We start from the raw sequence: 25,931 nt of genomic DNA, 5'->3' as shown, positions 1-25,931 counted from the left end.
GGTGCCTGTGTACTATAACCTGACCGACTATCTCATTTCGTTCTGGCAGTTGCGAAAAATTGAAAGACTCGATCCTTTGTTCCACGGAGGGAATCCTATGACGGACCGTGGCGGACAAAATATAACTCGGCCGAAACCCTGTCAACTCCTTCAAATATCAACTCAACTCACCTGCAACTCAACTTGTTCACGTGGCAACTCAACTCTAACTCAACTCAACTCAACTCAACTCAACTCAACTCAACTCAACTCCAACTTGTCCATGTGGCAACTTACATAATCTACCAACTCATCGCATCAACTCAACTTGCAATGCTTTAACTCGTTAGTGAGTTGACTCAGAGTCTTCATGTGTCTATATTACTAATGGCAAATGTCCAGATTCTGGCCGGTCTGGGACCTCTATGATATCGCGCGCCGTGTATCAGATATATCATGGTTCGTTCATGTATTAATGTTCGCTGTGTTTTGGTCAACCTTACTCTCTGTTTGCAGTTACACTTCACTCATGCGCATGTAAAATGAAGTCACAGGTCGCTTTTCGTCATAGGTATATAAAATGGGGTCCTCGTGTTACCCCAAATCGCCCGATCGCTCTGGCGGCAATTCTGCTGTTGATATCGAGTACCGCAGTGAGCTCCTTGCCTCCTTGCCTCTTACACCTGATGCTACCTGCTGAATTCGCTCAAGCACTTGGTCATAGATATCATTTGTCTTGAACATGGATCCAAGTCTACTGTGGTGCGGCTCCTCAGGTTGGGTCGCTACTGTGTCTGGGAAATTGTGTGCTGATTTTTTATCGAAGTGGCTGCTATACTCGTGCCCTACTACGCTTCCTGGGCGACTGGTGGAAACAACTGCACCAATCAGACTGCACAATGGATCCCGGCGTTATTTGTTCTGACACTTTCAACCAATCTAATAAGTTCAGGTAAGCGTGCTTCCGTGTGAACGCAATGTCAAAAGCTCATAACGACCTGAATTTTTCCAGGATTACTCGTGTATCATATTTGAGTGATCGAACGCAGGGTCACTAGAAAATGCGTTACGAATGGCACTATGATGCCTATTGTGCACGTGCTTATAAATGCCGCTATCATGTACTCTGCAGCTGCCAGGTTCCCTGCATAGTTATTGCCTTACCTTGTATACTATACAGTGTTACATTTGTACTCGTTCCTTCCATGAATTGACTGATTGACCCTATTCTGGCACTGTTGCCCTTGTGTGACCTTATCTAGGTCCCTGCTAATACACCCTTGCCCTCAACCACCATGGAGGACCGGTCATTCGAACTCGAACGCCTTCCCCTTCCCCTGCAAAACATCATACTTGCATTCAACCAGCTCAAAGAAGATGTTCGGGTTGCCCTACTCACACAGCTCGGAGATGCTGCCCGACTCCAACTGCATGTCGAAGCATGCGAACATTCGAAAAATGACATTACTTTGGTGAGTCACGCAACCATAACACTTGTAGTACACTACTAAGATATTTCAGCATCGTGATTTAGTCCCTGAGGCCACTTACATCACCATGAATGATAGCTTGAATGCTATGATCGCGGACCTTGATGAAGGTAAAGACCGGTCAGCTGATGAACCTGACATGGCACCTATTGAAGTGGTCTCCACTGTTCATACTCGTCGACGTGGACGTCCTCGAATTGAGATTGACCCAGAGGTTTTAGCTACAGCCCTTCAATTTGCAGGACCAACGAGGCTTGGTGCTCTATTGGGTGTAGCACCGCGCACTGTGCGACGGAGGGCACTAGAACATGAAATTGTTGAACCTGGGAATCCAGTTTATGTCGAGTTCATTAATGATGAAGGCGAGACACTTCGATATTATACATCATCTACTGCAGCACAATCTTCACTCCCCGATGATGAGCTCGATGCCATCATGTTGCAGATTCTCACTCAGTATCCCCGCTTTGGACGTCGCATGATAGATGGCCAGCTACGCCACATGGGGGTCATTGTGCCTCGTTCTCGCATCCAAGCATCATACTCTCGTGTTCATGGTCCGCCTGTTGCTGCCTTTGGTGTGCGTCGCATTACCCGCCGAGTTTACAATGTAAAAGGGTACAACTCCTTGACACACCATGATGGACAGCATGGTATGTTAATTTTTATTATGATGCACATCAGACCATCATGATTTTATAGGTCTGATCCGGTGGAAGATTGTCGTGCATGGTTTCATTGATGGATATTCTCGTTATATCACTGGACTCCGGCCACACAATAACAATAGAGCAGTCACCGTCATGAATCTTTTTCGACAGATTGTTCACGTCCATGGTCTCCCAAGTCGTGTTCAAGGAGATCATGGGGTGGAAAATGTTGATGTTGCGAGATTTATGGTTGAAGCACGAGGGCATGGAGTCAAGTTCGACGAGTTAGTTGGATTGCACTTGCATGATGACCGAGTTGAGTTGTGTTGAGTTGCCACGTGACCGAGTTGAGTTGCAAATTGTTGAGTTGAGTTACAACGTGACCTGTGAATTTCTGAGTCAACATTTTAGTCCAATGCGGTCCTTCATACTATCCGCAAGATAGGACTCGGAAACTACTGATTCACCGGTGGTGCCAACTAGGTGCAACTCAGACAGTGCTGTCCCTTTTTTGATACACATCACAACAGGCGGTTACCTTATCAATCAACTTCCGATTTCACTGTACATCAAAACCGGCATGTACCCAGTGATCGAACTCAAATCTCTCAAGCAAGTGTTCTTCCTCGTGAGCCGTACGAAGTTACTAGTATAGCTCGAGCACCTTTTCTATAGTTTGTTCAAGGGCCCAGCAGCCCGGGAGTATCGTAGTCTTATCAGGGAAAAACCCAAAACCCATTTTTGTAAACCATCACCTGAGTCAGTATAATAATTTATCATTATTGATAAGATTTATTTTGTTCATTTATAAATCCTAAAAATTTGGATTTCAAACTCAGCCTGAGTCACTGTCTCCAGAGTCCACAAGGTATGGCCGCTGTTCAAGTTCCTCCTCAGAGCATCTTCAGACACTCTCGTCTTGACTATGAAGGGCCAAACAAGGGCGTAGCGAATGGCCCTCTGAACGACCACGAACAAGGTTTCCATCGCTCCTTGGCTATTGCCAATAGCACGACTCGTCGTACGTATCGTACTGCCACTTCACCAACCAAACGCCGTGCAAGACCACTGTCATTATCTGACGCCGGTCCCTATGATTCATCCGATGAAGACATAAATGCACCTGTAACTCCTCCTCCCATAATCCGGAGTCTGTCTCGTTATGTACATTCCGCGAAAGCACAACCCAAGCCCTACGAGAGGCGTGACCCTACCACACTACAGCGCCGCTACGCTGCAAGCCAACTTTCCCCCACTGACTCTAGAACTTTACCGGACACTCAGAAGGTACGTTAACCGATGCATACCCGCAACTTCTTGATAATCCAACAGCATGCCAGGGCAAAGTTTTACTCGAAAGTCGATTGCAATCCCTGTCTCCCAAGGCAATTGCGCAAGCCGTCGTCACGAAACGAGCCGATGTTGAATGGAGGCGCATGCGTGCTCTGACAACAGCTTGGGAAATCCAAGCCATCGAAGAACACAAAAGATTTCTTCAGATGGTTCTTGAAGATGACGCCGACACACGTGTCAACGCTGCATCAGAACCTCGGGACATCTCACTCCAAGGGATCTCCAGAGGGAACGTGGATGAGCTCGATGAGCGCCTCCAGTGCACGGCCGTATACAACCCTGACATAACGTCGCTCGCCGTTGGAGACAAACAGCTTGATCTCGTTGAGGGTATGGCCCACTCCCTTGTTAACGATTGCGTCGATGGAGATCGCTTACTAGACTTCATGAGTTTAGATGACTCGGAAGATCAATGCGGCAGCGGGTGTGAATCCGAGTCCATAGACACTAGCAGAATGTCGCAAGATTCCGTCAAGTCCGATGAAACACCTGGTGTAATTATCGTATCAATCACCGTCAGTTATAATACTGATCTTGCATAACAGGTTGGGCAGTAAAGCACGGATTGTACCATATTATGATGCCTTCTGATCGTCAACATACTTTTTATTGGACGTCTTCACATTGTGCGCTTCCCCCCTCTCTCTGTAGTAGTATGTAGCCCCCATTGATTGAATTCCGCGGCATGATCTTCGTTACGAAAAAAAGCGTCTTGCATAAACCATGCGAAAGCGAGACAGATACCGACGTCGGAAACTCCCCTGTACTATATAGTGGCACCGCACAACCTGGCCGCGCCCACCAAGTCAGGGTCTTGATCACTTTGTGCTTGCTTTGTGCGTTGGCATCAAGTCAATCTCAGTCAGGCTGGTGCGGTATGCTCGAATCAAGAGTTGTACAATTGAAGGATCGTGATAAAACGGTAAATTGTTAAAACTCGTAAACGATCGTCTACTAGTAGTACAGACGAATGATCGAAACTGATACGGCCTCGAATCTATACTGAACAAAGCAAAGTATACTCGGTAACGCCGACTTGACGCCGACCCCTACTAGTTACTACATATGGGAGGGTGCAGGTACACCCGCCATAGCGTGACGCGACGTGGACACAGTGAGCGCTGAGCTCATCAATTGGCAACTTACAGAGAAACTGTGGCACATGACTTTCAGGGAAACACGTTGATGATTTTGTGTTTACAAGTCGAATTATGTAGTACAACATTCGATTTATTTGGTCATCGTTGTCTTCTCAGATCTGGGCCGAAGTTCGTATCCATCTTTACTTTATCTAGATACGGTTTTCTCTGAAATTATCACCCTCTGAGTCGTTCAATCTGATCAGGTTAAGGATATTATTATAATAATTTACTGGTCGCACCTGACTCGTCTTATCAGCATCGTGCCGCCCCCTACCCTGCCCGTGTGATGGGCCTCCTGACTCAGATATGAAACCGCATCAATATCCAAAAGGGTAAATATGAGAGCGCAACCTCAGAACTTCTTCTTGTACATGTAATTGCTCACAACGCCGTCCAGTGCAGGTTACCTGATCTGGAACAATACTAGTACCTCAGGACCCCACGGCTGCATCTGTTCACGACGTTGCGCCCAGTCCGAGTCCTTGTCAGTGGTCACGCGAACGCCTGCACCTGAGGCTGAGTCAAGTTCAAGTTCTCCGCCGAGGAGTCCAGGTTCCGAGCCGTTGGCTCAACTTGAATATATATACCATATTGGCCCTGGCAGCCGCCGTGCCACACTCAGCGTGCCATTCCGAGTCAACTTGAAGTTGGCAGTGTGATGGTACGGGCCTGAGTGCACTCACGGTGGATCAATGCCGCTGTGTCAACTAGAAATCTCAGTACAGTCACCGTGGTATCATAGAGTCATTGTTTTACTGCTAGTTGTAGTACTAATAGACTTCCGGGAGGCCTCGAGTCGTCCCGATGAAATTCAACACCAGGTCATTGGTCATGATTTATCCGGAATCGGTCCGACGGTGAGTTGAGTCACAGTGGCAGTTCATGACACTTTGGCTAACTCTGGAACTTGAAAGATGGGCAGTCGAGACATCACTACGCCGGTGGTGGCGAGGCCCTACTTACGTCCTGACTCAACTCGGACGACTTCCAATATTAATGTCGCTTCTATGGACCACTACGGCAGAAAATAGGTTTTTCCATGTCAGCATCAAAGTTCTTGCACATTGCCTGGAAAAGGACATCGTTCTGAAAAATTATTACATCCAGTACCCTAAAATATAATATGCAGTTCTATCATGGAGAACACATACTACATCATGGGAATGAAATTGCAGAGCGCTGGTTAATTTCGGAGCTTGATCGCGGCGCTATTTGGGAACCATTCAATAGCCTCATGTTGTTACTCTAGTCCATTTTGGGCCCCCAAAACACCTCCTAGTAGGTAAGCGACATGAATTTCAAATTTTCCAGCACTGTTCATATCTAGCTGCCGCCATGGCACATTGTGGCAGGAAGTTAAGTGAGGTAAGTGAAATTGAACTCGAGGCAGGAAACGACTAAAGATTCAGTAGCATCTGCATTGGGTCTGGCACAGTATGGTAGTCTTTACCAACCTTAGCCGGCTCCAGCCTGCAATCGTGATCAATGACTACACCATTTGGCACACGGTGATTATCACCATAGTATAAACCTCGGACATTTTTTTTTTTTCACTCTGTCATCGCCGTGACCTCCAGTGACCTTGCAGGTCTACATCGGAAGGTATGTACAGCTACTTTTAACGCCATCGGATGGATTCAAATCCTTACTACTACCAGTATTGGTACTCACGTTCCATCGGTCAACAATTGAGTTCAAGTTAGTATGGCAGACCCGTCGTGGCCCGCTGGGCAATGGCAGGATCACGATTATAGGCATCATCATGCAAATCAGCTCTACCATCAATTAAGCCCAGCTCGCATTGATGAGTCCAAGCTAGTAGAAGCTATACTACGATTACCGTCGCAGTACCAGGAGCAAGGAGCATTCGAACTTGGTGGAACAAGCGCGAGCACTGGCCCGATCGTTCGTCTGAATACGAGTCAAGGTAAGATTAAGTCTCATGACTCACCCGGACTATTTCAACTCCTCAATCCAGCGTTCGGTACCAACGCTGAAGCGTACTGGCCAGGTAGCAGCCAGTTGCTACAACCATCGGAGTCATTCACAGCTTATCGGGCTGAACAGTACCATTTTCCATCCGTAACTAGTGACCTAGGCCAAGCTACCCCCTCAGGCTCGGGGGCCCAGGCCCAACCAGTATACCCTCCAGCATTTTCGTTAATAAATAGCGATTTTCGTTCGCCAACAGGGCCACTGGCACTGCCATCGGTATTTCTGGAATCTGAAGATGGGCCTCGTCTTCAACGACAGGGTGCTTCAGATACCTTGTCAATGCACAGCGGCCCAAGTCGAGGTAAGCCTTCAAACTTTGGTTGTCTTCACCGATTCACATTCGCAATCTAGGGTATGGTACTTCAATTATGCAGTCACTGCAGTATCAGGTGTCCGCATGCGGTAACCACTCGAATGCCATGACGAACCCGGAGCTACAGCCCAGTCAGGGTAATCACAGCATCCTACACGCCCAGTCACAGCGCCAGTTATCATTAGGTTCTTTTGGCTCGACGTTGCCTTTGCCTGTCAACAATGACGCAACTAAGCGCACCAGGATCCAACGCCCCAGTTCCAAGCAACGGACTTCTAGCAACGCTGCGCCTAGGGACGTTCCCCGTGCAAGAAAGTCCAAGGCAACGACGTCGAACTCGATCGCCATTGTATCGCAGTCTTTACTCATACAAGTGAACGAAGAAGCTGCCACGAAGATGGCGAGCTTGAACTTTGAGGAGGGGTTTTTCCCTACCACAGATGAGCTTACAGCGAGGGCCGAGAAAGCTCTGGACGACGTCGTCGCCCGTCATGCAAACGGTATGCCTTCCGTACCGTATCTTCATTTCACAACCCATGAATGAAAAACGCAGAGGGAATTAACGACTGGAGGTCGATGAACGGCGCAGCCCACATCAGCAAATTGAAGCGCACCATCACAACACTCCACCGCGACTTTGCGGAGCGAATTGGCAGCGCTCTTACAGGCTTCCAATTAACCTTTGATATAACCGAGAGCAAGGAAGAGATGGACCTGCGGCGCCACGCCGTTGTCACTACCATGCTGCTGGACGACTCGTTTCTAGATGGGCACATAAAGGTAGGTGGATTGTATTCGCATGCCTCTCACGCTAATGTTTCGGGTTCTGATTAGATCCGGATTAACGCAAACGAATCCCGAACATTCTGCGTTCCATTTGCGCATCTAACAATCATCGATTTTATGGAACACATGTTGTCGCGCCAGCAGTATTCCCGCTTTATCCCCTTCCATCAAGACGGCAAGTGGCAAACATGTATTAGAAATATCATCTGCTTCATTGCAGCTCTATGTCGTTCGAAGATGAGGCAGGCTGTGAGCATAGGTGTTACTCCCTTCCCTAGCCAGCAAGATAAGGATTGGTACGCAGCTGCCATAAAGGACACCCACTCGTTTACTGGAGATAAAGAGACAGGGTTCAACTATTTCATCCGGGCTGTGCCCAGTATGCTAGGGGTTTCGAACTACGGAGTACTGGCTCAGAATTCGGTTGAGTAGTGATTATTTTGTCTCACTTTCGTTCGCATCATAAAACTTCGTGAGAGAATTCAATAACAACATTCCGTCCCGGTTGAGTGTACAGGCAGCATTATGTAAGCCGGTCAGATAAACGACTTCACTGATGGGCCACTAACGTACTCTACAAAACTGCGTTTGTCGAAGTTGCAGGTTAAGTTGACGTGTTTTGAAGCAGCCCGCAGTATACGGCGTTTGAATTACAAAGATTAAAGATGTGTATTTCAACGGAGACGGTCGGTGGACAATAACCCACGTTTAACGAATCTAGCACGACGTGCGACGTTCAAAAATATCTTCACCAGCATCGGGTTGACTCTCTACCTCTGCCCTTACAGGGTTACCACAACTGCCCCTGGAATGAGTATTCATTCATACTGGACCTTTTCTCACGCGTATCGTGGTGCGGTGTCATTAATGACGTGGTACCAAGTGCTACATCTCGAGATGAGCTGGGAAGGGCCGCAGTAAACGACCTACTTCACTTCTTTATTTCGAAATACGGAGGAGAAGAGACTGCTGCATTCCAGCATGCTCGCCTCAATTTCATCCAATCTATTTATCCCAATGCAAATTCACTGTTGTGCTGGGCAAGCGTTCACGTTGGGCAGCCGTCAAGAGAGGAACAGAACCAACCGCCGCAGTTGGATTAGTGGACGTCTTCCTTAGAGACACGGAGAGCTGATCGACGATAGACGCCGTATGGGTGGATATGAAGAGCAATGAGTTAAAGAGGATTCGAAGGGAGATATGGGGAGCCAAGGAGGCGCGTATAGTAGCGGGGTGTCGGGTGACAAAGATGGTAATGTCGGACGTTAAGCTGGTGGATCGGATAAAGTTATCCCGTGGTTGATCTGTTTCATCGAAGAAACGGACACGGAAAAGGGTACGGGATGCGTCGACAGATTCATCTGGATCTTTGTGCAAGGCCCGTACATAGGGTAGCAGTCTGCTTCGGCCTCGCATTCGATGCGTTGGATGCGGCGCACGACGGTTAATAATGAGTATGATGACTCCGCTGAATTTCGAAGAAGCAAAGGATAACTTGCAGTGGTTAGAACTACCATCTCGTGGGTTAATTTGAAGGAACTAGGTTCAAACTTGACTCCCTGCAAAGTATAGTCAGAGAACTGCTCAAAATATCGTGATGAGGACTTACTCCAGGACGTAGATAGACAACAAGAATGAAGTCAGTAAGCATATCGGTGGTCATGAAATGAAGAACTCATCTACATCGAATAGAAATCCAAAGTCTGAGATCAAGTTCAGTGCCGCTTGCCACGCTCTTAGACAAGTAAACCTTACCGCGCATACGCGATGGTTAGAATGGTCACATCGCGGAAGATTGGACCCCGAATAGTCTCTTGAATCGCTCGGTCGGTATCTAGATCGACTGCAGATGTTGCTAGAGAATCATGCACATTAACCTTGCAGAGAAACAAGATACCGCTCATACAGACCTTCATCGAGGATGAGCACTTTAGTCTAGGGAGTGTCGGTGATGAAAATTCATAATCAACCAAAAGAGACGCTCGTACCTTGCGCAAGAGCGCCCTCGCAAAACGCAAGGGCTGTCTCTGACCTGCTGAAAGCGACGATCCGGCCTCCTGGACTGGAGCATCTAGTGCCCCAGGAAGTGATTCGACATATGCCTTCAGATGGGCCTGTAGAAGTGTCGTCAGTAAGCATCAGAAGCGCAAACGTATTTCAAAGACGGACGTGCTCCAGAACAGTCCGTATATCAACATCCTGGTGCTCGCCAACGGGGTCAATGTTCTCTCGCAATGTGCCCTCAAATAAATCTGGGTTTTGAGGAACGATGGATATCGCGGACCGCACTATGTTGATTTGATCAAGATCAAGGGGTGTCCAAGTCCCCAAATGGACAACTCAAAAAGGACGCACAGTCATGCAGGCCAAGTTTGGCAATGTCTACGTCGTCAATGAAAATAGCTCCAGATGCAGGCTCAATGATCCGGAAGAGGGTAAGAAGAAGCTGTAAAAGCATCGTCACAGTCCAGCAAAATGTCTTACCCTGCCCCAGTCCGGCCACATATTCCAACGTTCTCTTTCGGTTTCTGGGGCATCTCGAGTCGGCATACATATGCGAGAAACCTGGCGAAATAACTGACTGCGGTCATGGAAATATCCTTGAGGACTAGATCAAGCCCGGGCCGATACCGTGCTGAGTATTCCCTATATCAGACAAGTTCAATACAATTTCGTGCGTACAGCGACACGGACTCACCGGAATTCAACTTCCCCAGCTGTGGGCCACCCAGAGGTGGGCTTATTCTCAGGGATCTCATAAGGAGCTTCTGGCTCAAGGTCTTTCGCGTAATGGACGATACGCTCGACGCTAACGACATTCTGTTCTACTTCACTTGCGGAGCGGACGAACCGGTTCTGCGGCCGCTTGGTTACCAATGCCTCGGGACGAAGAGAAAGCCACTCACCAGTGAACCTGTTGCGTTCAAAGCGTATGACAGAACTAGACCGATCAACCCTGCATAAACGTCGCTGGTCACCACGGCAGAGACAGCCAAAACAGGCGTGACGAGGATAATCACTGCTCCAACAAACTCCAATCTTACTGCAAGCCATCGGTTGATGGAAGTACTAGGAAGGTAGCACAACTGGTTGCGAACAATGCCAGGATTCGATCGATAACGTACGTATCACGAGAAAACAAGTTCAATGATACTGCGACAAGAGATTGTTCGAACTCAGAAATCATTTCACAGTTTACTAATTTGACGCACCGTCCTGTCGGTGTTGTTTCAAAAAAGTCGAGGGGCGCACGCATGACTGAATGCAGCATCTGAAAAACAAATGAAACACATTCCGTCCATACTTGGAACGCAACACTAACCGAATCATGGGGGTGCTTTGAGCTCCGAAGCAAGCAGAAAACCCAAATCAGAAGCGCAGCAGATGCGCCTAAGGAAATTGCCATCAAATTAGACAGACCGTATCCCAGGAAATACTGGTCAGCCAATCCCGGGTTGGTACCCATCTCGCGGTCATGCTAGCCCCAGCCTGAGTATTACGGTCGATATGACAGATACCACCTGCTGCAGAGCCGTAGCGATTACAAAGAACAGGAACCCTTTTCTCGATGCTGCTTGGAGGTACCGCGAGTACACTTCCATCTTGACGCGGCCCTGTTCACTGTGATCTTTAGTGATGCCATCGGAAGGCGCGTCGCGCAGCTTGGGCGGCGTAGCGAGAACGGCTTTTTTGAAACTTTCTCTACGCGATACACTCTCTGATACAGATTCAAGCTATCCAACAAGGGTAGCTTGCATGTGGCCCTCGCTTGTAGTGGGAGTGGTCATGCCGCTGGACCGTCCGGGTGTGGTCGTTCCAGAATTGGAACCGCTCGTGGCATGGCCGTGACTGTCATAACTCAATTAGATTGCGTTGAACATCGTGAATGGAAATACACGCACACAAGCTTGCACACTTCACTATCCGGATTCGACATCAACTCACTGTACGAGCCACTCTCCAAGATCATACCGCGGCGCAGGTAAACAAGTTGATCGAAACACTTGAGATACGGAATGTCGTTAGTGACAAGAATGCGCACTTTGGTTGCGAGTAAGCCTTGAGGACCCATGATCTGTCACATAGTATCATTAGAAAGAAAGAAGTCTGAGACCGGATGCTCTTACTCACCAAAGACGTGTCAGGAAACGTAGGAATCGATGGCAGCACCAAGGAGAACCCTGCAGGATGCACCGCTGAGCTGAGAGATCATTTACCTTTGGCCGATACATTACTATCCCGAAGTACTTACAGTAATGGCTATAGAACGGACGCCATAAACATTATTGGGTCACAAAAAGGATAGTCAGAAACACACCCTTTTCACCGACCTCCGTCAGATCACCCTGTGGGAGAAGATTTAAGTCGGGCTTTAAAGTACAAGCTGTAGGGAAGGGTCAGTCCAAACCTAACACAATTAATCATGTACACACCTTTGATAACAAGGTTATAGAACGCCTCATCGTACTCATGCGAAAAAAGTATATCACCTTGAACCAACGCAGAAAGAATCTTATTCGCTTGTGAGTGAACGTCCTAGAAAATCCTGCATATGCGATGCACCAAGGAGTCTGAGCGGCATAAGCTACATTGCCGAACAAAGCCGGTGCCAGGTGACCTCACCCTCTGTCTTTCGCACGTCCCCGATAATCGCTGACAACAAGCTACTCTTCCCGCTGCCCACACTATCAATTACACCCACGAGTTCCCCTTGTGTACCGTCAAGTTTATATCTTCCAGAGCAGCTGATATATCTTGTCTGTTCCACTGGAATTCGCCATTTTTGATTGAAAGCACCAATCACAAATGTGAAAATAATCATAAGTAGTTAGAGAATTGCCAACCTCATCACCGACGTCCAGACTGCTTTTCTGCACCTTCAAGAGGGCATTCTGCTGCAGCTCCTCAGCGTGCAGGAAGCATAAACAGTGAGATCGCAGGGAAGATGACGCCGGCTGTGAGTGGTCGCGACGAGAACACAGATGCGGTAGCAAAAGAACTAAACGTCACGATTACTGAGAGATCTGTCTGTTAGTTGTGAGCAACGAGTCAAAGGTAGCGGACGCACGAGGAATGCTTCCCCAAAGCGTCGTATTGAGGGCCTGATGGATGCGCAAGGATGAATATGGGCTACTTTGCCTTGAAATCAATGCGTACCGTTACGATACCAATTTTCTTCAACATCTTCAGCTCTAGATCATTGCGCACGTGCAGAACGTGGCGGATGAATGCATATTCATAAAGCTCGACACTGCATGAATGACGATCGTTGATGAAATTCTCTGCGTACACGAGGCTGACGTACCTTTTACATAATATGGGCCCAAAGATCGCGGTTCTTCATTTGTTGCTCCTGCATCTTCTTTAGCATCCGTGCAATTGCTGTATTTAGCGGAATAGAGATGACCATGATCGTTTGTTACGTTTCACTTTCTACTACATCGACTGCTCTATATGTTTTCGACACGTGAGAGCGCCAGAGACACTGCCCCGGCTAATGCTTTTCGTCCGGCTACAGGGCGAGTCAGGGAGATACACCCGTATGTGTTTTTCTTCTCAGGGCCACATCTGAACATATCCTGCCCTCTCCCGTCACAGCAGATTTTGACTGGGATTAATATTGAATGTTGGTAGTGTGAGAATTCAAGGCTACGTAGCACAGAACATCAGTTTTTCTCCCTCAGATCTCAGTACTCAGTAAGATGTATGTAGCCTGAGAGCGGGTACTATTAGTAACGATCGATAAGAGCCAAATATGAACAAACATATGATCTAAGCATAATATTACATAATATAACTTGACCAACTATCTCAGTTGCGAAAGACTCGGCAACGGAGGGAATTCATTCAAAAAGATGGGACTCGGAAGCTACTGATTCACCGGTCGTGCCAAGTTCCAACTCAGACGTGATGTCCCTTTTTCGATACACATTACAATAGGCGGTTACCTTATCAATCAACTTCCGATTTCAGTATACATCAAAATCGGCAGGTATCTAGCGATCGAACTCAAGCCGCACTCTCGTGCTCTTATTCATGCAGTTTTTCTCATGAGCTGTATTCTGATTCGAGGTCACTAGTATAGCTTAAGCACCTTTTCCATAGTTTTTTCAAGGGCCCGGGAGTACCGTAGTCTTATCAGGGAAAAACCCAAAACCCATTTTTGTAAACCGTGTTCATAAAAAGCACCTCAGTATTTCAAACTCAGCCTCAGTGTCTCCAGAGTCCACAAGGTATGGCCGCTGTTCAAGTTCCTCCTCAGAGCATCTTCAGACACTCTCGTCTTGACTATGAAGGGCCAAACAAGGGCGTAGCGAATGGCCCTCTGAACGACCACGAACAAGGTTTCCATCGCTCCTTGGCTATTGCCAATAGCACGACTCGTCGTACGTATCGTACTGCCACTTCACCAACCAAACGCCGTGCAAGACCACTGTCATTATCTGACGCCGGTCCCTATGATTCATCCGATGAAGACATAAATGCACCTGTAACTCCTCCTCCCATAATCCGGAGTCTGTCTCGTTATGTACATTCCGCGAAAGCACAACCCAAGCCCTACGAGAGGCGTGACCCTACCACACTACAGCGCCGCTACGCTGCAAGCCAACTTTCCCCCACTGACTCTAGAACTTTACCGGACACTCAGAAGGTACGTTAACCGATGCATACCCGCAACTTCTTGATAATCCAACAGCATGCCAGGGCAAAGTTTTACTCGAAAGTCGATTGCAATCCCTGTCTCCCGAGGCAATTGCGCAAGCCGTCGCCACGAAACAAGCTGATGTTGAATGGAGGCGCATGCGTGCTCTGACAACAGCTTGGGAAATCCAAGCCATCGAAGAACACAAAAGATTTCTTCAGATGGTTCTTGAAGACGACGGCGACGCATATGTCAATGCTGCATCAGAACCTTGGGACATCTCACTACATGGGATCTCCAGAGGGAACGTGGATGAGCTCGATGAGCGCCTCCACTTTTGCACGGCCGTATACAACCCTGACATAACGTCGCTCGCCGTTGGAGACGAACAGCTTGATCTCGTCCAGGGCATGGCCCACTCCCTTGTTAATGATTGCGTCGATGGAGATCGCTTACTAGACTTCATGAGTTTAGATGACTCGGAAGATCAATGCGGCAGCGGGTGTGAATCCGAGTCCATGGACACTAGCACAATGTCGCAAGATTCCGTCAAGTCCGATGAAACACCTGATGTAATTATCGTATCAATCACCGTCAGTTATAATACTGATCTTGCATAACAGGTTGGGCAGTAAAGCACGGGTTGTACCATATTGTGATGGCCTCCGTTCGTCAATATACTTTTTATTGGACGTTTTCCTCGTAGACCCGCTTTCAAGTCGATCATTATTCACATTGTGTGTTTCCCCCCTCTCTTTGTAGTAGTCTGTAGCCCTCATTGATTGAATTCTGCATCATGATCTTCGTTCCGAAATAAAGCGTCTTGCATACACCATGCGAAAGCGAGACGTTGACATCGAAAGCTCCAATGTACTATATAGTGGTACCGCACAACCTAGCCACGCCCCACCAAATCAGGGTCTTGATCGCTTTGTGCTTTCTTTCTGCGATGGCATCGAGTCGATCTCAGTCAGGCTGGTATGGTATGCTCGAATCAAGAGTTGTACAATTGAAGGATCGTGATAAAACCGTTACTCGACAACGCCAACCCCTACTAATTACTATTCTATGCCTTTGACACGCAGTTATTGGAGATCGAAGCAGAGTGAATTGATCAGAGAAACTAGGTACAAATGTTATAGCGATTGATCAATGAACGTAAGGGAAGTTGATTGGGTAAAAGCCCGTAGGGCTTTTCGGCCCAGCGCATGCGCACGGACCTAAGGTTTCAAGGTGAGCTATGATGCATCTGATGGGCTTGGGTTTAATTTTATTTATACTAAGCTAATGGGCCGCGTGATATCTAGCGTCGTTCGTGAGGACATCTCGATCCTGGAATATCCGGGACATCCGAGACATCCGGCCCATCCGACCCGTATAATGGACATCTCACGGTCACAGCATACCACGTGACCCACAGCGCCGCGCCTGTCGTGGCTGACACCGTGACCATGGCTGCTACTAGTACCCAGCTAGCACTTGCAGGTAGAACTCTCTCCTGGCAGACTGTTGACTCCCAGGAGCCTTTTTAGAATGGTTTGAGGCCCAAGGGATGAGGTGGAGGACCCCATTATAATATTCATTCAATTGTGTACACTTAGGAGGTCCAAAAATACGAAATATTTAATATTTAATGACATGTGACATGATATAGTGAAAGATTACGAAAAAAATGTGTGAAAATGGTAAAATAATTGAGCTCGCTGTGTGCAACAGCGAGCACGAAGGTTTCGGCAATGAGCGTGGTCATCATTTACACGTCGCTGTCGTGTCAGGTACGTGGGAACCACACGTGATGCTAAGTCCGCCATGGGTCGGATGTCCCGGATGTCCCGGATATTCCAGGATCGAGAAATTCAGTGACGTGTCCTTCAGGATTGATCCTTTTTCAGGCTCCGTTCTCCTATGGTGGAGCTGTGCTTACTTAGCGGGCGGCGCTGTGTTAGATTGAGCTTGCCCTCTTTCTTAGCTTTACCGTCGCCTCGCTTGGTGAGCTCGTTCTTAGTTCGTTTGTATATCTCTTTCTTACCTTCACCGACGGTTTTCTCAGAAATCATCACCCTCTGTCAGGCTAAGAGTATTATTATTATTATTATTTACTGACTCATCTTATCAGCATCGTGCCGCCCCTAGGCTACCCTCGTGTTAGGGGCCTCGTGACTCTGATGTGAAACCGCAATATCCAAAAGGGTAAATACGAGAGCGCAACCTCTACTGATCATGATTTATCCAGAGTCGGTCCGACGGCGAGTACGGTGGCAATTGACACTTCGGCTAACTTTGGGACTTGAACGAGGGCGCAGTCGAGACACCATCACGCCTACTTACGTGCCGACCCAACTCAGATGACTTCCATTATTAATGACGCTACTATGGACTACGGCAGAAAATAGTTTTTCGATGTAAGCATCAAAGTTCGTCCACACTGCCTGGAAAAGCCTTGATGCTGTTCAGAAAATTATTACGTCCAGCCCCGAAATACAACATGCGGTTCTATCATGGGGGGCGTATGGTCCTATTACATACTGCGTTGTGGGAATGGCATTTCAGCTGAGCGCTGGTCAATTTCGGAGCTTGATCGCGGCGCTATTTGGGAACCATTCAATAGCCTCATGTTCGTATTCTAGTCCATTTTGGGTCACCCCCAAAACGCCTCTAGGTAATTTCAAAGCAATCTTTTCCAACTCTAGCTGCCGCGATGCATTGGGGCAGGAAGTTGGGTGAGGTAAGTGAAATCGGACGCGAGGCAGGAAACGACTAAAGATTCAGTATGGTAGTCTTTACCGACCTTAGCCGGCTCCAGCCTGCAATCGTGATCAATGACTATTTGGTACACGGTAATTATCATCACAGTATAAACCTTAGACGTCTTTTCTCACTCTATCATCGCCGCGACCTCTAGTGACCTCGCAGGTCTACATCGAAAGGTATGTACAGCTACTTTTAATATCATCGGATGGATTTAAATCCTCGATACTACTACTAGTATTGGTACTCACGTTCCATCAGGTCGATCATCAAGTTCAAGTTAGTATGGCAGGCCCATCATGGCCCGCTGGGCAATGGCAGGATCACAATTATAGGCGTCATCATGCGAATCAACTCTACCATCAATTAAGCGCAGCTGACATGGATGAGTCCAAGCCAGTAGAATCTATGCTACAATTACCGCCGCAGTACCAGGAGCAAGGATCATTCGAACTTGGTGGAATAAGCGCGAGCACTGGCCCGATTATTCGTCTGAATTCGAGTCAAGGTGAGATTAAGTCTCATGACTCACCCGAACTATTTCAACTCTTCAATCCAGTGTTCGGTACCAACGATGAAGTGTTCTGGCCACAGCCCAAGCTGGCCGTGCTAGGTAGCAGCCAGTTGCTACAACCATCCGAGTCATTCCCAGCTTCTCAGGCTACGAAAGACCGTTTTCCATCTCTAACTAGTGGCCTAGGCCAAGCTACCCCCTCAGGATCGGGGGTCCAGGCCCAACCAGTATACCCTCCAGCATTTTCGTTAATAGATCCTACATATCCAAGGGCTCTACCAGTTCCAAGTAATCGGGGTAAGTCTTCGAACTTCAGTTGTTTTCGCCGGTTCATGTTCGCAATCTACTAGGGTATGATACTTTAATTGCACAGTCACCACAGTATCAGGTGTCCGCGGGTCAAAACCATCCGGGTGCCGTGACGAACCTGGAGCTACAGCCCAGTCAGGGTAATCACAGCATCCTACACGCCCAGTCACAGCGCCAGTTATCATTAGGTTCTTTTGGCTCGACGTTGCCTTTGCCTGTCAACGATGACATGACTCAGATTTTGCAACGTACGAGGTTCCAACACTCCAGTTCAAAGCAACGAACTTCTAGCAACGCTGCGCCTAGGGATGTTCCCCGTGCAAGAAAGCCCAAGGCAGTGACGCCAAACCTATTCGTCGTTGTATCGCAGGCTTTACTCGTACAAGTGTACGACGAATCTCACAGGAAGATGATAAGCTTGACCTTTGAGGAGGGGCTTTTTCCTACCGCAAAAGAACTTACAAAGAGGGCCACGAAAGCTCTGGACGAGGTTGTCGCCCGTCATGCAGACGGTATGTCTTCCGTACTATATCTTCATTTTACAACCCATCAATGAAAAACGTAGAGGGAATAAAAAACTGGAGGTCGACGGATGGCGAAGCCCGTATCACCAAATTGAAGGCCGTCGTTACAATGCTCCACCGCGACTTTGCGGACCGGATTGGCAACGTTATTACGGGGTTCCAATTAACCTTTAATATAACCAAGAGCAAGGCAGAGATGGACTTGCAGCGCTACACTGTTGTCACCACTATGCTGTTGGACAACTCATTTCTAGATGGGCACTTAGAGGTAGGTGGATTGTGTTCGCATGCCCCTCACGCTAACGGTTCGGGTTCTGATTAGATACCGGTGAACGCAAGTGAATCCCGAATGTGCCGGATTCCATTTGCGCATCCAACAATTGTCGATTTTATGGAAGAGATGTTGTCGCGCCAGCAATATTCCCGCTTTATCCCCTTCCATGAAGACGTGCAGTGGAAAAAATGCATCAGAAACATTACTTGCTTCATTGCAGCTCTATGTCGTTCGAAGATGAGGCACGCTGCAGGCATGGATACTATAACTCGCTTCCCTAGCCAGCAAGATAAGGACTGGTACGCAGCTGCCATAAAGGACATCCGCTCGTTTACTGGAGATAAAGAGAGAATGTTCAACTATTTCATACAAGCTATGCCCCGTATGCTAGGTCTTTCAAATACGGAGGAGGTAGCTCGGAATTCCGTCGAGTAATGACTATTCTGTCTCACTTTCGCTCGCAAAATAAAACCATGCTTTTGTAGCTCGTACTAACCCTTAATTACGGCGCGCAGCGCCGACACTTACAGTCTTAAAACACATCCTAAACCTCAGCAGCTCCTAATCCTCGTGGTTCCCGGCCCCCAGTGAAAGTTCCCAGTGAAAACCGGACAGTGCGGGAACGTGTGAGAGCGTGCCACATCGTGCACCGCCAGCTGAAACCGCCCTCGCACGATCTCGACAAGAAATCCGGACGAATACACGATGCAAAAAGAGTCCGTATCGTGCGGCGTCGTGCGAGAGTCGTTCAAGTTGTTTCTACACGATGTGGCACTCCCTTGCATTTCTTACGAGCGGTTTGATATCGTGCAAGAACGGTTCATATCATACTACTTCAAATTGTAGTAGCTACTAGTACAAAATACGAATACAATGCATGGAATGGTATGAAACAAAAACAGTTGAAACAGAGCACGAAACCGATGGAATGAAAGCAGACCGAACGGCCCGCAACATGTGCGCTCAATGCAAGATATCATCGAGTCTCGACGATAATCTGCCCCGACTGTATTCTTGATCGAGACATTCGAAAAACCTGAGTAAAGATTCGGGTCTATACTGCAAATACAACTTGCAGCAATACTCACCAATTGAACGGCTTCGGAAGACAAACACTAACAGAAGAGTAGGCTCAGCATGGTACATGCACGTGCAAGCAGCAGATGCGCAAATGTACATTGGAGAATTCACGCAAAGTTTGCGCAAAGTGCATGCGTTTCGCTCAGAAGAATACTCCCCCGACTCTGTGCGAATAAACGTAGATAGGTGTGAGTGTTCGAATCACTGCACTACTGAGAGCTGGCATGATGATACTGCATACTCTACAAAAATGCATTTATCGAAGTTGCAGGTCAAGTTGACATGTTTTGAAGCAGCCCGCAGTTTATGGCGTTTAAATCACGAATATTAAAGATGTGTATTTCGACGGAGACGGTCAATGGACAATAGCCTACGTTTGACGAATCTAGTATCACAACGAACAGCGAAGGAGGGACGTTCAGCAGACGATGGCATGCGTTTAACGAACCCGCACAACGAACAGCGAAGGAGGGACGTTCAGCAGACGATGGCATGCGTTTAACGAACCCGCACAACGAGTAGCGAAGGAGGGGCGTTCAGCAGACGATAGCCTGCGTTTAACGAACCCACACAACGAGTAGCGAAGGAGGGACGTTCAGCAGACGATGGCATGCGTTTAACGAACCCGCACAACGAGTAGCGAAGGAGGGGCGTTCAGCAGACGATAGCCTGCGTTTAACGAACCCACACAACGAGTAGCAAGGGACGTTCAGCAGACGATGGCATGCGTTTAACGAACCCGCACAACAAGTAGCGAAGGAGGGACGTTCAGCAGACGATAGCCTGCGTTTAACGAACCCACACAACGAGTAGCAGCGAAGGAGGGATGTTCAGCAGACAATAGCCTGCGTTTAACGAACCCACACAACGAGTAGCAAGGAGGGACGTTCAGCAGACGATGGCATGCGTTTAACGAACCCGCACAACGAGTAGCGAAGGAGGGACGTTCAGCAGACGATAGCCTGCGTTTAACGAACCCACACAACGAGTAGCAGCGAAGGAGGGATGTTCAGCAGACAATAGCCTGCGTTTAACGAACCCACACAACGAGTAGCAAGGAGGGACGTTCAGCAGGCGATAGCCTGCGTTTAACGAACCTGCAGTGACGAGGAGCAGCGAAGGAGGGATGTTCAGCAGACGATGGCCTGCGTTTAACAGAACGCACAACGAGTAGCAAGGAGGGACGTTCAGCAGGGTTGTGTATATGAGCGCTGAGCAGTGTCAGTATCTATATCAACCTGGTAGCATGGGAAGTAGGGTTCGGGATAAAACTGCTTGCTAATGACTCTCTAAGTCGACCCACCGGCTAGCTTCTAGTGACATATTATTGACTAGTTGCCATCATACTACTAGTATATTTCCATACAAGCATCAGCCACCACCTCATGCCGCCGACTTCGACGATACCAATGACAGTGATGATGACAGTATCACAGGGAACCCACAGCTTCAAACTTGTGGTGTTGGCTGACTCGGCTCCTGAAGCTTCGAAGGCCTGACGGCGCAGGGAAGAATAAGGGTAAGGGTAGGATACAGGTGCTTGTATCAAAGTCTTCATTACACATGCGTACGAACTTTTTTCCTAATTAATCGGCTTGATTATCTCAGCTAACTTATGTAGAACTGTCGCTCACCCGGTTATTTCTCGTCGTTGACAGTTTAAGTTCAGCATGATCATGATGGTCAGCGGCTAAATCGGCATCATGTGTGATTCGAGGTGGCAGAGAACATAGGTGGCTTTGAACATCAATATTTGGCTCATTCGCTGAAGGGACGTTCAAGTTGTCCTTGTGTGGATGCCAACATCTTTTGTTTAATACCGGAATGTCACGATCCTCGGGCTGAGTGAGACTAAATAATCATCACCACACGTGTATAGTACTATGTGAACGTCTTTATCCAGGAACTCCTCTTACAACCCAGGAAATCTCTCTCGACAACCCTGGTTTCTGATAGAGCCTATGGACGTCAGTGCATAGTTTTATCCACGAAGTAGGAAAGTTGTCTTTTAGTGCAGCAAGGTGTCTTTGGGCCTGTGTTGCTACTTCGTCGAAGTGAATGATGGTGCTGATGTCCATCTGTCTTGGGGAATGAAACTGGGCTCCGCATTCTACTTCCTCCACAGCTTTGACAATCTTGAGTTATTTAGGAGCATTCCTAAATATAGTAACGATAAAGCTGCTCACCTGTACCACCGCGGTTGATACATCAGCAATCAAGTATCCTCCTCCAGAAGGACGATCAAGAATATTGGGTCTGGAACCACCAAACAACACTGCATGCATCACCCGTCGAAGCACCTCATCTCCGATAACCCCCTAGTGAACACATTAAGGACGATGAACTTCAAACCCATAATTCGCTTACATCTTTGAGAGTTAAGTAAGGTGCAGTCTCCAGAAGGCCAGCTATCTGGTGTGGCAAGCGACAGCGGTGTAAGTTGTACTTCTCTCTGACAAGAATCCTTGCTTCTTTGAGAGCCAGATTCTCGTTCCTCAAGTCAGTCAGAAACGCTGAGTTTTGTAAGCGCTCAGCCCATTGATGATCCAGACTGCCTAACCCATAGAAGGCATGCAATGCCTGGCTGGAGGCCATGCATTTGCGAGCCTGTTCAAGTGTCATTCCAAAAGCGAAGGGAACATGATCAGACCGCCCATAATGAATGTTGCCCGTCGTTCTTGTGTGTTGAGCTTGGCGATCCACCATGGAGTCGTCTGAGGGCCCAATATGGGAAAGAGCTGGGAAGAGTTGATTGTACACGGCGGTTATCACATTTCGCAGAAGTCCGCATGATAACAGGACTGGAAGAGAGGATGTGTGAATCTGCAGCAAGTTATTGACATCGCTTCCATTCCAAACTCGGGGAAATTCAAGGCGAGTAGTAGGAAAGGTATGAGCAAAGATATGAGTCTTGTGATCGTTGTTGACATAATGAAGAAGGCCTGTGATGTGAACGACGCTAGGCCGTATAATTGCAAGGTAGAACAGAATAAGTGGAGCGAGACTGGGAGGAAAGGCCCACAGCCATTCTTGCAAGACCTGGTTGGGTTGTCTAGCCGCCGGGTGACCTATAACAAGCTCGGAGCCTAGAAGATAGAGATTACGAGGGATGCCCGTCGTGCTATCTGACTGGAATTGAAAAGTCCGAAATTGCCAGTGTAGGGGAGGTATCCCGCACGTTAGGAGAAAGGCAACAATGATTTGACCAAGAATTCGCTTGTCGAACGCCAGCCACTTTCTGGCGGCTTCCTCAGTAATCACAGAGGGAGAAAGCATGATGTGATGGTCGAGTTCTTTTGGGTCTGACAGATGTTTTAACATCGCATCCAACAATGGCTGTATGAGAATGCGGTTGGAAGGCTGAAGGAAAATGGCGTCGGGACTAGTAAGGTCATCGACTAACTGACTGGAGATGCCACGAAACTGTCGAAGGAGATCTTTGCAACCATGTGGCAAGCACTGGACTATCTGATCTGATATATTTGATATCGTGGTCTTGGCTAATACCCCAATGTCTGAAAACAGGATACTCCGGGAGATGTCGTCACCGTCTCGCATGGTAATGGCAGTCCCGTCTTCAGTGAAGAAAAAACCGTAGTTTCGTCTCTCTTTGAATGACGTTGGCCTCGAATGGAACCAGGCAGTCTTGATTTGGTTGTAGGGTGTGGCAAACGAGGGATGGCTGGCAAGCAAGGGCTGAACGTAGTGTGAATTCTTCGCCAAAACGCTATAGATCGATCATGCAGCTAAGTGTAATCCCAGTTGTGAAAGCAGTATATAATAGTTTACCTTAAGACCGACAAGGACCCAGGATTGCGATCTATCTGAGCTACAAAGTTTGGTGGACATCGTTGAGCCGGCAGAGAAGACCGCGGGTCATAATATTTGTCTGAATATGTCACTCATATCAGTGCACTGTATGCCATCCTTAATTCGTGCCTCACCTAGGTTCTCTGGAGTATCGCCGTTTAAATAGTAAGAATGAAAAGTTTCCTCTTTTTCAAAGTCCCATCCGCCTTCAGCTTCATGCGGTAGCACAGACTCTCCCTCCTCTGTATCTATATTATCATCATGACCATCTACAAACTCTTCCTCTACTTCCCGAAATTGTGCCAACATACTATCATTAGCGCTTTCTCCTTCATCTGGGGCAGCGGTTGGCTCCCCCATAGGTTGAGGCGCCTCACCTGCATCTGGTACAGGATCCAGGGTGAAATTATCTAAATGAAATGGATTAAAACGTTGGTAGCCGTGGTCCTCGAGCCGAGAAGAATGGATGATGATGGTATAGAAGTTATGCTGCAGCACAGCACACATCCTGGCGGTGGTGGTAGCAAGTAGAAAGCCGCCATCGTCAGCCAGTGAGCCGATACATAGGGTGTAGTCTGTTGGGCATGCCATCGTTTCTAGGTTCGTAAATTTCTGCTTGACGAGGGTCACAAGCAGTTGATGCAGGAGTTGGAGAAGCGCAGCAGGACGGGGGACCTTGGTTTGAATGAGGTAATGGTAAAGCATGCCGGTGGCGTACTCCTGGGCCAAACTCCGTCTGATGTAAAAAGCGCCGAATGGCGCCAAAGCACCGGTGCGCTCAGCATGGATCCATCTGATGAGCATGCAGATGCAGCGAGACAGAGGTGTGGAGTAGGTGTAGTAAGAAACTTGGCTCAATGATCTGAAGTGCGCCTTGGTGCTGAGTAATAGACTATGAGCTATGCACAGACAAAGATGAAGAGAACTCACTTCATTGTTACTGCTTGACGAAACTGCGGGTCATTTTTGGAAGATATATAGGTTTGGACGTCCACAATATATGACCTGTAGAGCTTCCGAATGATAATAAGACCGAGCTCAAGCTGCTTTTCTATTCCCTCCAAGGATAGTGCCTCTTTCTTTGTTTTAAGCCTAACCAACCCACGAAGAACGCCTGGTTGCAGGCCCAGGCTAGCAATAAACTTCTGCCACCCAAGGTCTGTCAAATATTGACTGTGGACAGAAACCGTATATTGGATGCGAGAGGACCTCACTGAAACAACAGCTTGCGCCAAGGACACAGGAACGTAGTCTTTGATAAAAGGCCAGACTACTTCGGAGAACAGCCGGTTTTCACCATCAACAGTTTTGTGAAAGGGACGGTAGACCCATCTCATTTCAAAGACCCCAGCCAAATAAGTCTTCGCATTTTCGGGGTGGGATTCAGCGACGTGTTTTCTGGTGCCAGCTTGTTGACCCTTGATAGAAGATTTTCCTGCAGGTACAGCGTGCCAATGACGACAGCCCGGATGCGGACAATGGGATGACCACTCTGGTTGAAGACCCTGGATGGACTCGGACAAATCACTAGGGGGGCTGGGACAGGGTGTCGTCGACGTGAGATGGTGGCTGTTGAGTAAGTGGGTAACTAGAACTGATTTGATTGTCGAAGGTGTCCGATTTCTTAACTTCTGTCTGTGGTGGAGGTGCTCCATGTGAACTGACAGGTAGGCAGCAGGCACAAGACCAGATGTAATGTCACAGATAAAACCATACTGCCCAAATGACATTCCCACTGCAGTCAACAAGGGACAGATGGCGGTAGGGGGTGAGAAGAGTGCACTTGACTCAGAGTGCACTGGAGTATGCAATGGTTCGCAGCACACAACGGACTGCCCATTGGACAACCAGATTTCCAGTGGACCATCGAAGTTCTCCGAGTCCGAGTCAGAGCTAGAATTGACGGATGCCTCCAGATGAGCCCGCTTGAAAGCCCTATCACGATGGTACGTATCTTGGCGCCGCTTGCGTGTCATACTAGTGAGTCCCCAAATAATTCACGAGGACGACTTGTTACTACTTGACACCGTAAGACCGAAAATTTTGAAACTTTCGGCACGGTCAAGGTTCAATGAATTAATCTATTAGTCAAGTATGCGCACTGATATATTCTAGCATCCAAAGTGTCCATCAGAGAACTGATGAGTCCTTTAGGGTGCGTTACGTTGATTGCGGGGCCTTTACGTCGTAATATTGCTTTCAGCGACGAAAATAAAGGACATGCTCTGCGGCATACAAAAGCATGGTTTTATGTTGCAAGCGAAAGTGAGACAGAATAGTCATTACTCGATGGAATTCCGAGCTACTACTCCGTAGTTGAA

The 25,931-nt window shown here is 47.9% G+C and overlaps 6 protein-coding genes across 6 annotated transcripts; 3 read left to right on the top strand and 3 right to left on the bottom strand.

Annotated features, from left to right (window-relative positions):
* Positions 1-5,750: 5,750 nt before the first annotated feature.
* On the top strand, positions 5,751-8,140 carry HD556DRAFT_1309347 (uncharacterized protein; the record flags this gene model as incomplete). Its single annotated transcript, XM_041300268.1, has 10 exons — positions 5,751-5,796; positions 5,864-5,896; positions 5,942-5,979; positions 6,203-6,216; positions 6,369-6,541; positions 6,593-6,753; positions 6,806-6,910; positions 6,984-7,422; positions 7,476-7,702; positions 7,757-8,140. The coding sequence occupies 10 exons, from the start codon at positions 5,751-5,753 to the stop codon at positions 8,138-8,140; spliced, it is 1,620 nt and encodes a 539-aa protein (XP_041158908.1).
* A 573-nt stretch (positions 8,141-8,713) lies between these two features.
* On the bottom strand, positions 8,714-13,118 carry HD556DRAFT_1481818 (uncharacterized protein; the record flags this gene model as incomplete). Its single annotated transcript, XM_041308640.1, has 22 exons — positions 8,714-9,176; positions 9,464-9,563; positions 9,619-9,643; positions 9,697-9,822; positions 9,878-9,996; positions 10,064-10,154; positions 10,291-10,354; positions 10,407-10,588; positions 10,615-10,777; positions 10,834-10,861; positions 10,921-10,966; positions 11,031-11,098; positions 11,129-11,186; positions 11,227-11,426; positions 11,654-11,783; positions 11,961-11,968; positions 12,027-12,092; positions 12,142-12,198; positions 12,332-12,467; positions 12,553-12,663; positions 12,866-12,959; positions 13,021-13,118. 22 exons carry the CDS (start codon positions 13,116-13,118, stop codon positions 8,714-8,716), a joined length of 2,433 nt encoding a protein of 810 aa, XP_041158907.1.
* An 821-nt stretch (positions 13,119-13,939) lies between these two features.
* HD556DRAFT_1380090 (uncharacterized protein) lies at positions 13,940-15,381 on the top strand. The gene is made up of 5 exons (XM_041303221.1): positions 13,940-14,360; positions 14,414-14,602; positions 14,826-14,927; positions 14,975-15,083; positions 15,296-15,381. Exons 1-3 carry the CDS (start codon positions 13,944-13,946, stop codon positions 14,925-14,927), a joined length of 708 nt encoding a protein of 235 aa, XP_041158906.1. The 5' UTR covers positions 13,940-13,943; the 3' UTR covers positions 14,975-15,083; positions 15,296-15,381.
* Positions 15,382-15,654: 273 nt separating this feature from the next.
* Positions 15,655-16,965, bottom strand: HD556DRAFT_1309344 (uncharacterized protein; the record flags this gene model as incomplete). The annotated part of the gene is made up of 5 exons (XM_041300267.1): positions 15,655-15,875; positions 16,276-16,414; positions 16,490-16,565; positions 16,680-16,797; positions 16,878-16,965. The coding sequence occupies 5 exons, from the start codon at positions 16,963-16,965 to the stop codon at positions 15,655-15,657; spliced, it is 642 nt and encodes a 213-aa protein (XP_041158905.1).
* Positions 16,966-17,384: 419 nt separating this feature from the next.
* Positions 17,385-19,155, top strand: HD556DRAFT_1444533 (uncharacterized protein; the record flags this gene model as incomplete). The annotated part of the gene is made up of 5 exons (XM_041306793.1): positions 17,385-17,607; positions 17,659-17,910; positions 17,964-18,434; positions 18,488-18,714; positions 18,769-19,155. 5 exons carry the CDS (start codon positions 17,385-17,387, stop codon positions 19,153-19,155), a joined length of 1,560 nt encoding a protein of 519 aa, XP_041158904.1.
* A 2,540-nt stretch (positions 19,156-21,695) lies between these two features.
* Positions 21,696-25,586, bottom strand: HD556DRAFT_1444532 (uncharacterized protein; the record flags this gene model as incomplete). Its single annotated transcript, XM_041306792.1, has 6 exons — positions 21,696-21,935; positions 21,987-22,118; positions 22,168-23,527; positions 23,590-23,689; positions 23,745-24,490; positions 24,541-25,586. 6 exons carry the CDS (start codon positions 25,584-25,586, stop codon positions 21,696-21,698), a joined length of 3,624 nt encoding a protein of 1,207 aa, XP_041158903.1.
* Positions 25,587-25,931: the final 345 nt, after the last annotated feature.

Source organism: Suillus plorans, assembly GCF_016647745.1.
Source record: "Suillus plorans strain S12 chromosome Unknown HD556scaffold_37, whole genome shotgun sequence".
Taxonomy (NCBI): Eukaryota; Fungi; Basidiomycota; class Agaricomycetes; order Boletales; family Suillaceae; genus Suillus; species Suillus plorans.
This window is presented reverse-complemented; position numbering and strand designations above follow the sequence as displayed.

What these genes read in the sequence shown, in the direction of transcription:
- HD556DRAFT_1380090 (XM_041303221.1), top strand. Translation starts at nt 13,944, where the DNA reads ATGGCCGCTGTTCAAGTTCCTCCTCAGAGCATCTTCAGACACTCTCGT. An exon ending in CTTTACCGGACACTCAGAAG is followed by an intron (nt 14,361 to 14,413) that starts GTACGTTAACCG and finishes ACAGCATGCCAG; the next exon opens with GGCAAAGTTTTACTCGAAAG. An exon ending in AAGACGACGGCGACGCATAT is followed by an intron (nt 14,603 to 14,825) that starts GTCAATGCTGCA and finishes TCATGAGTTTAG; the next exon opens with ATGACTCGGAAGATCAATGC.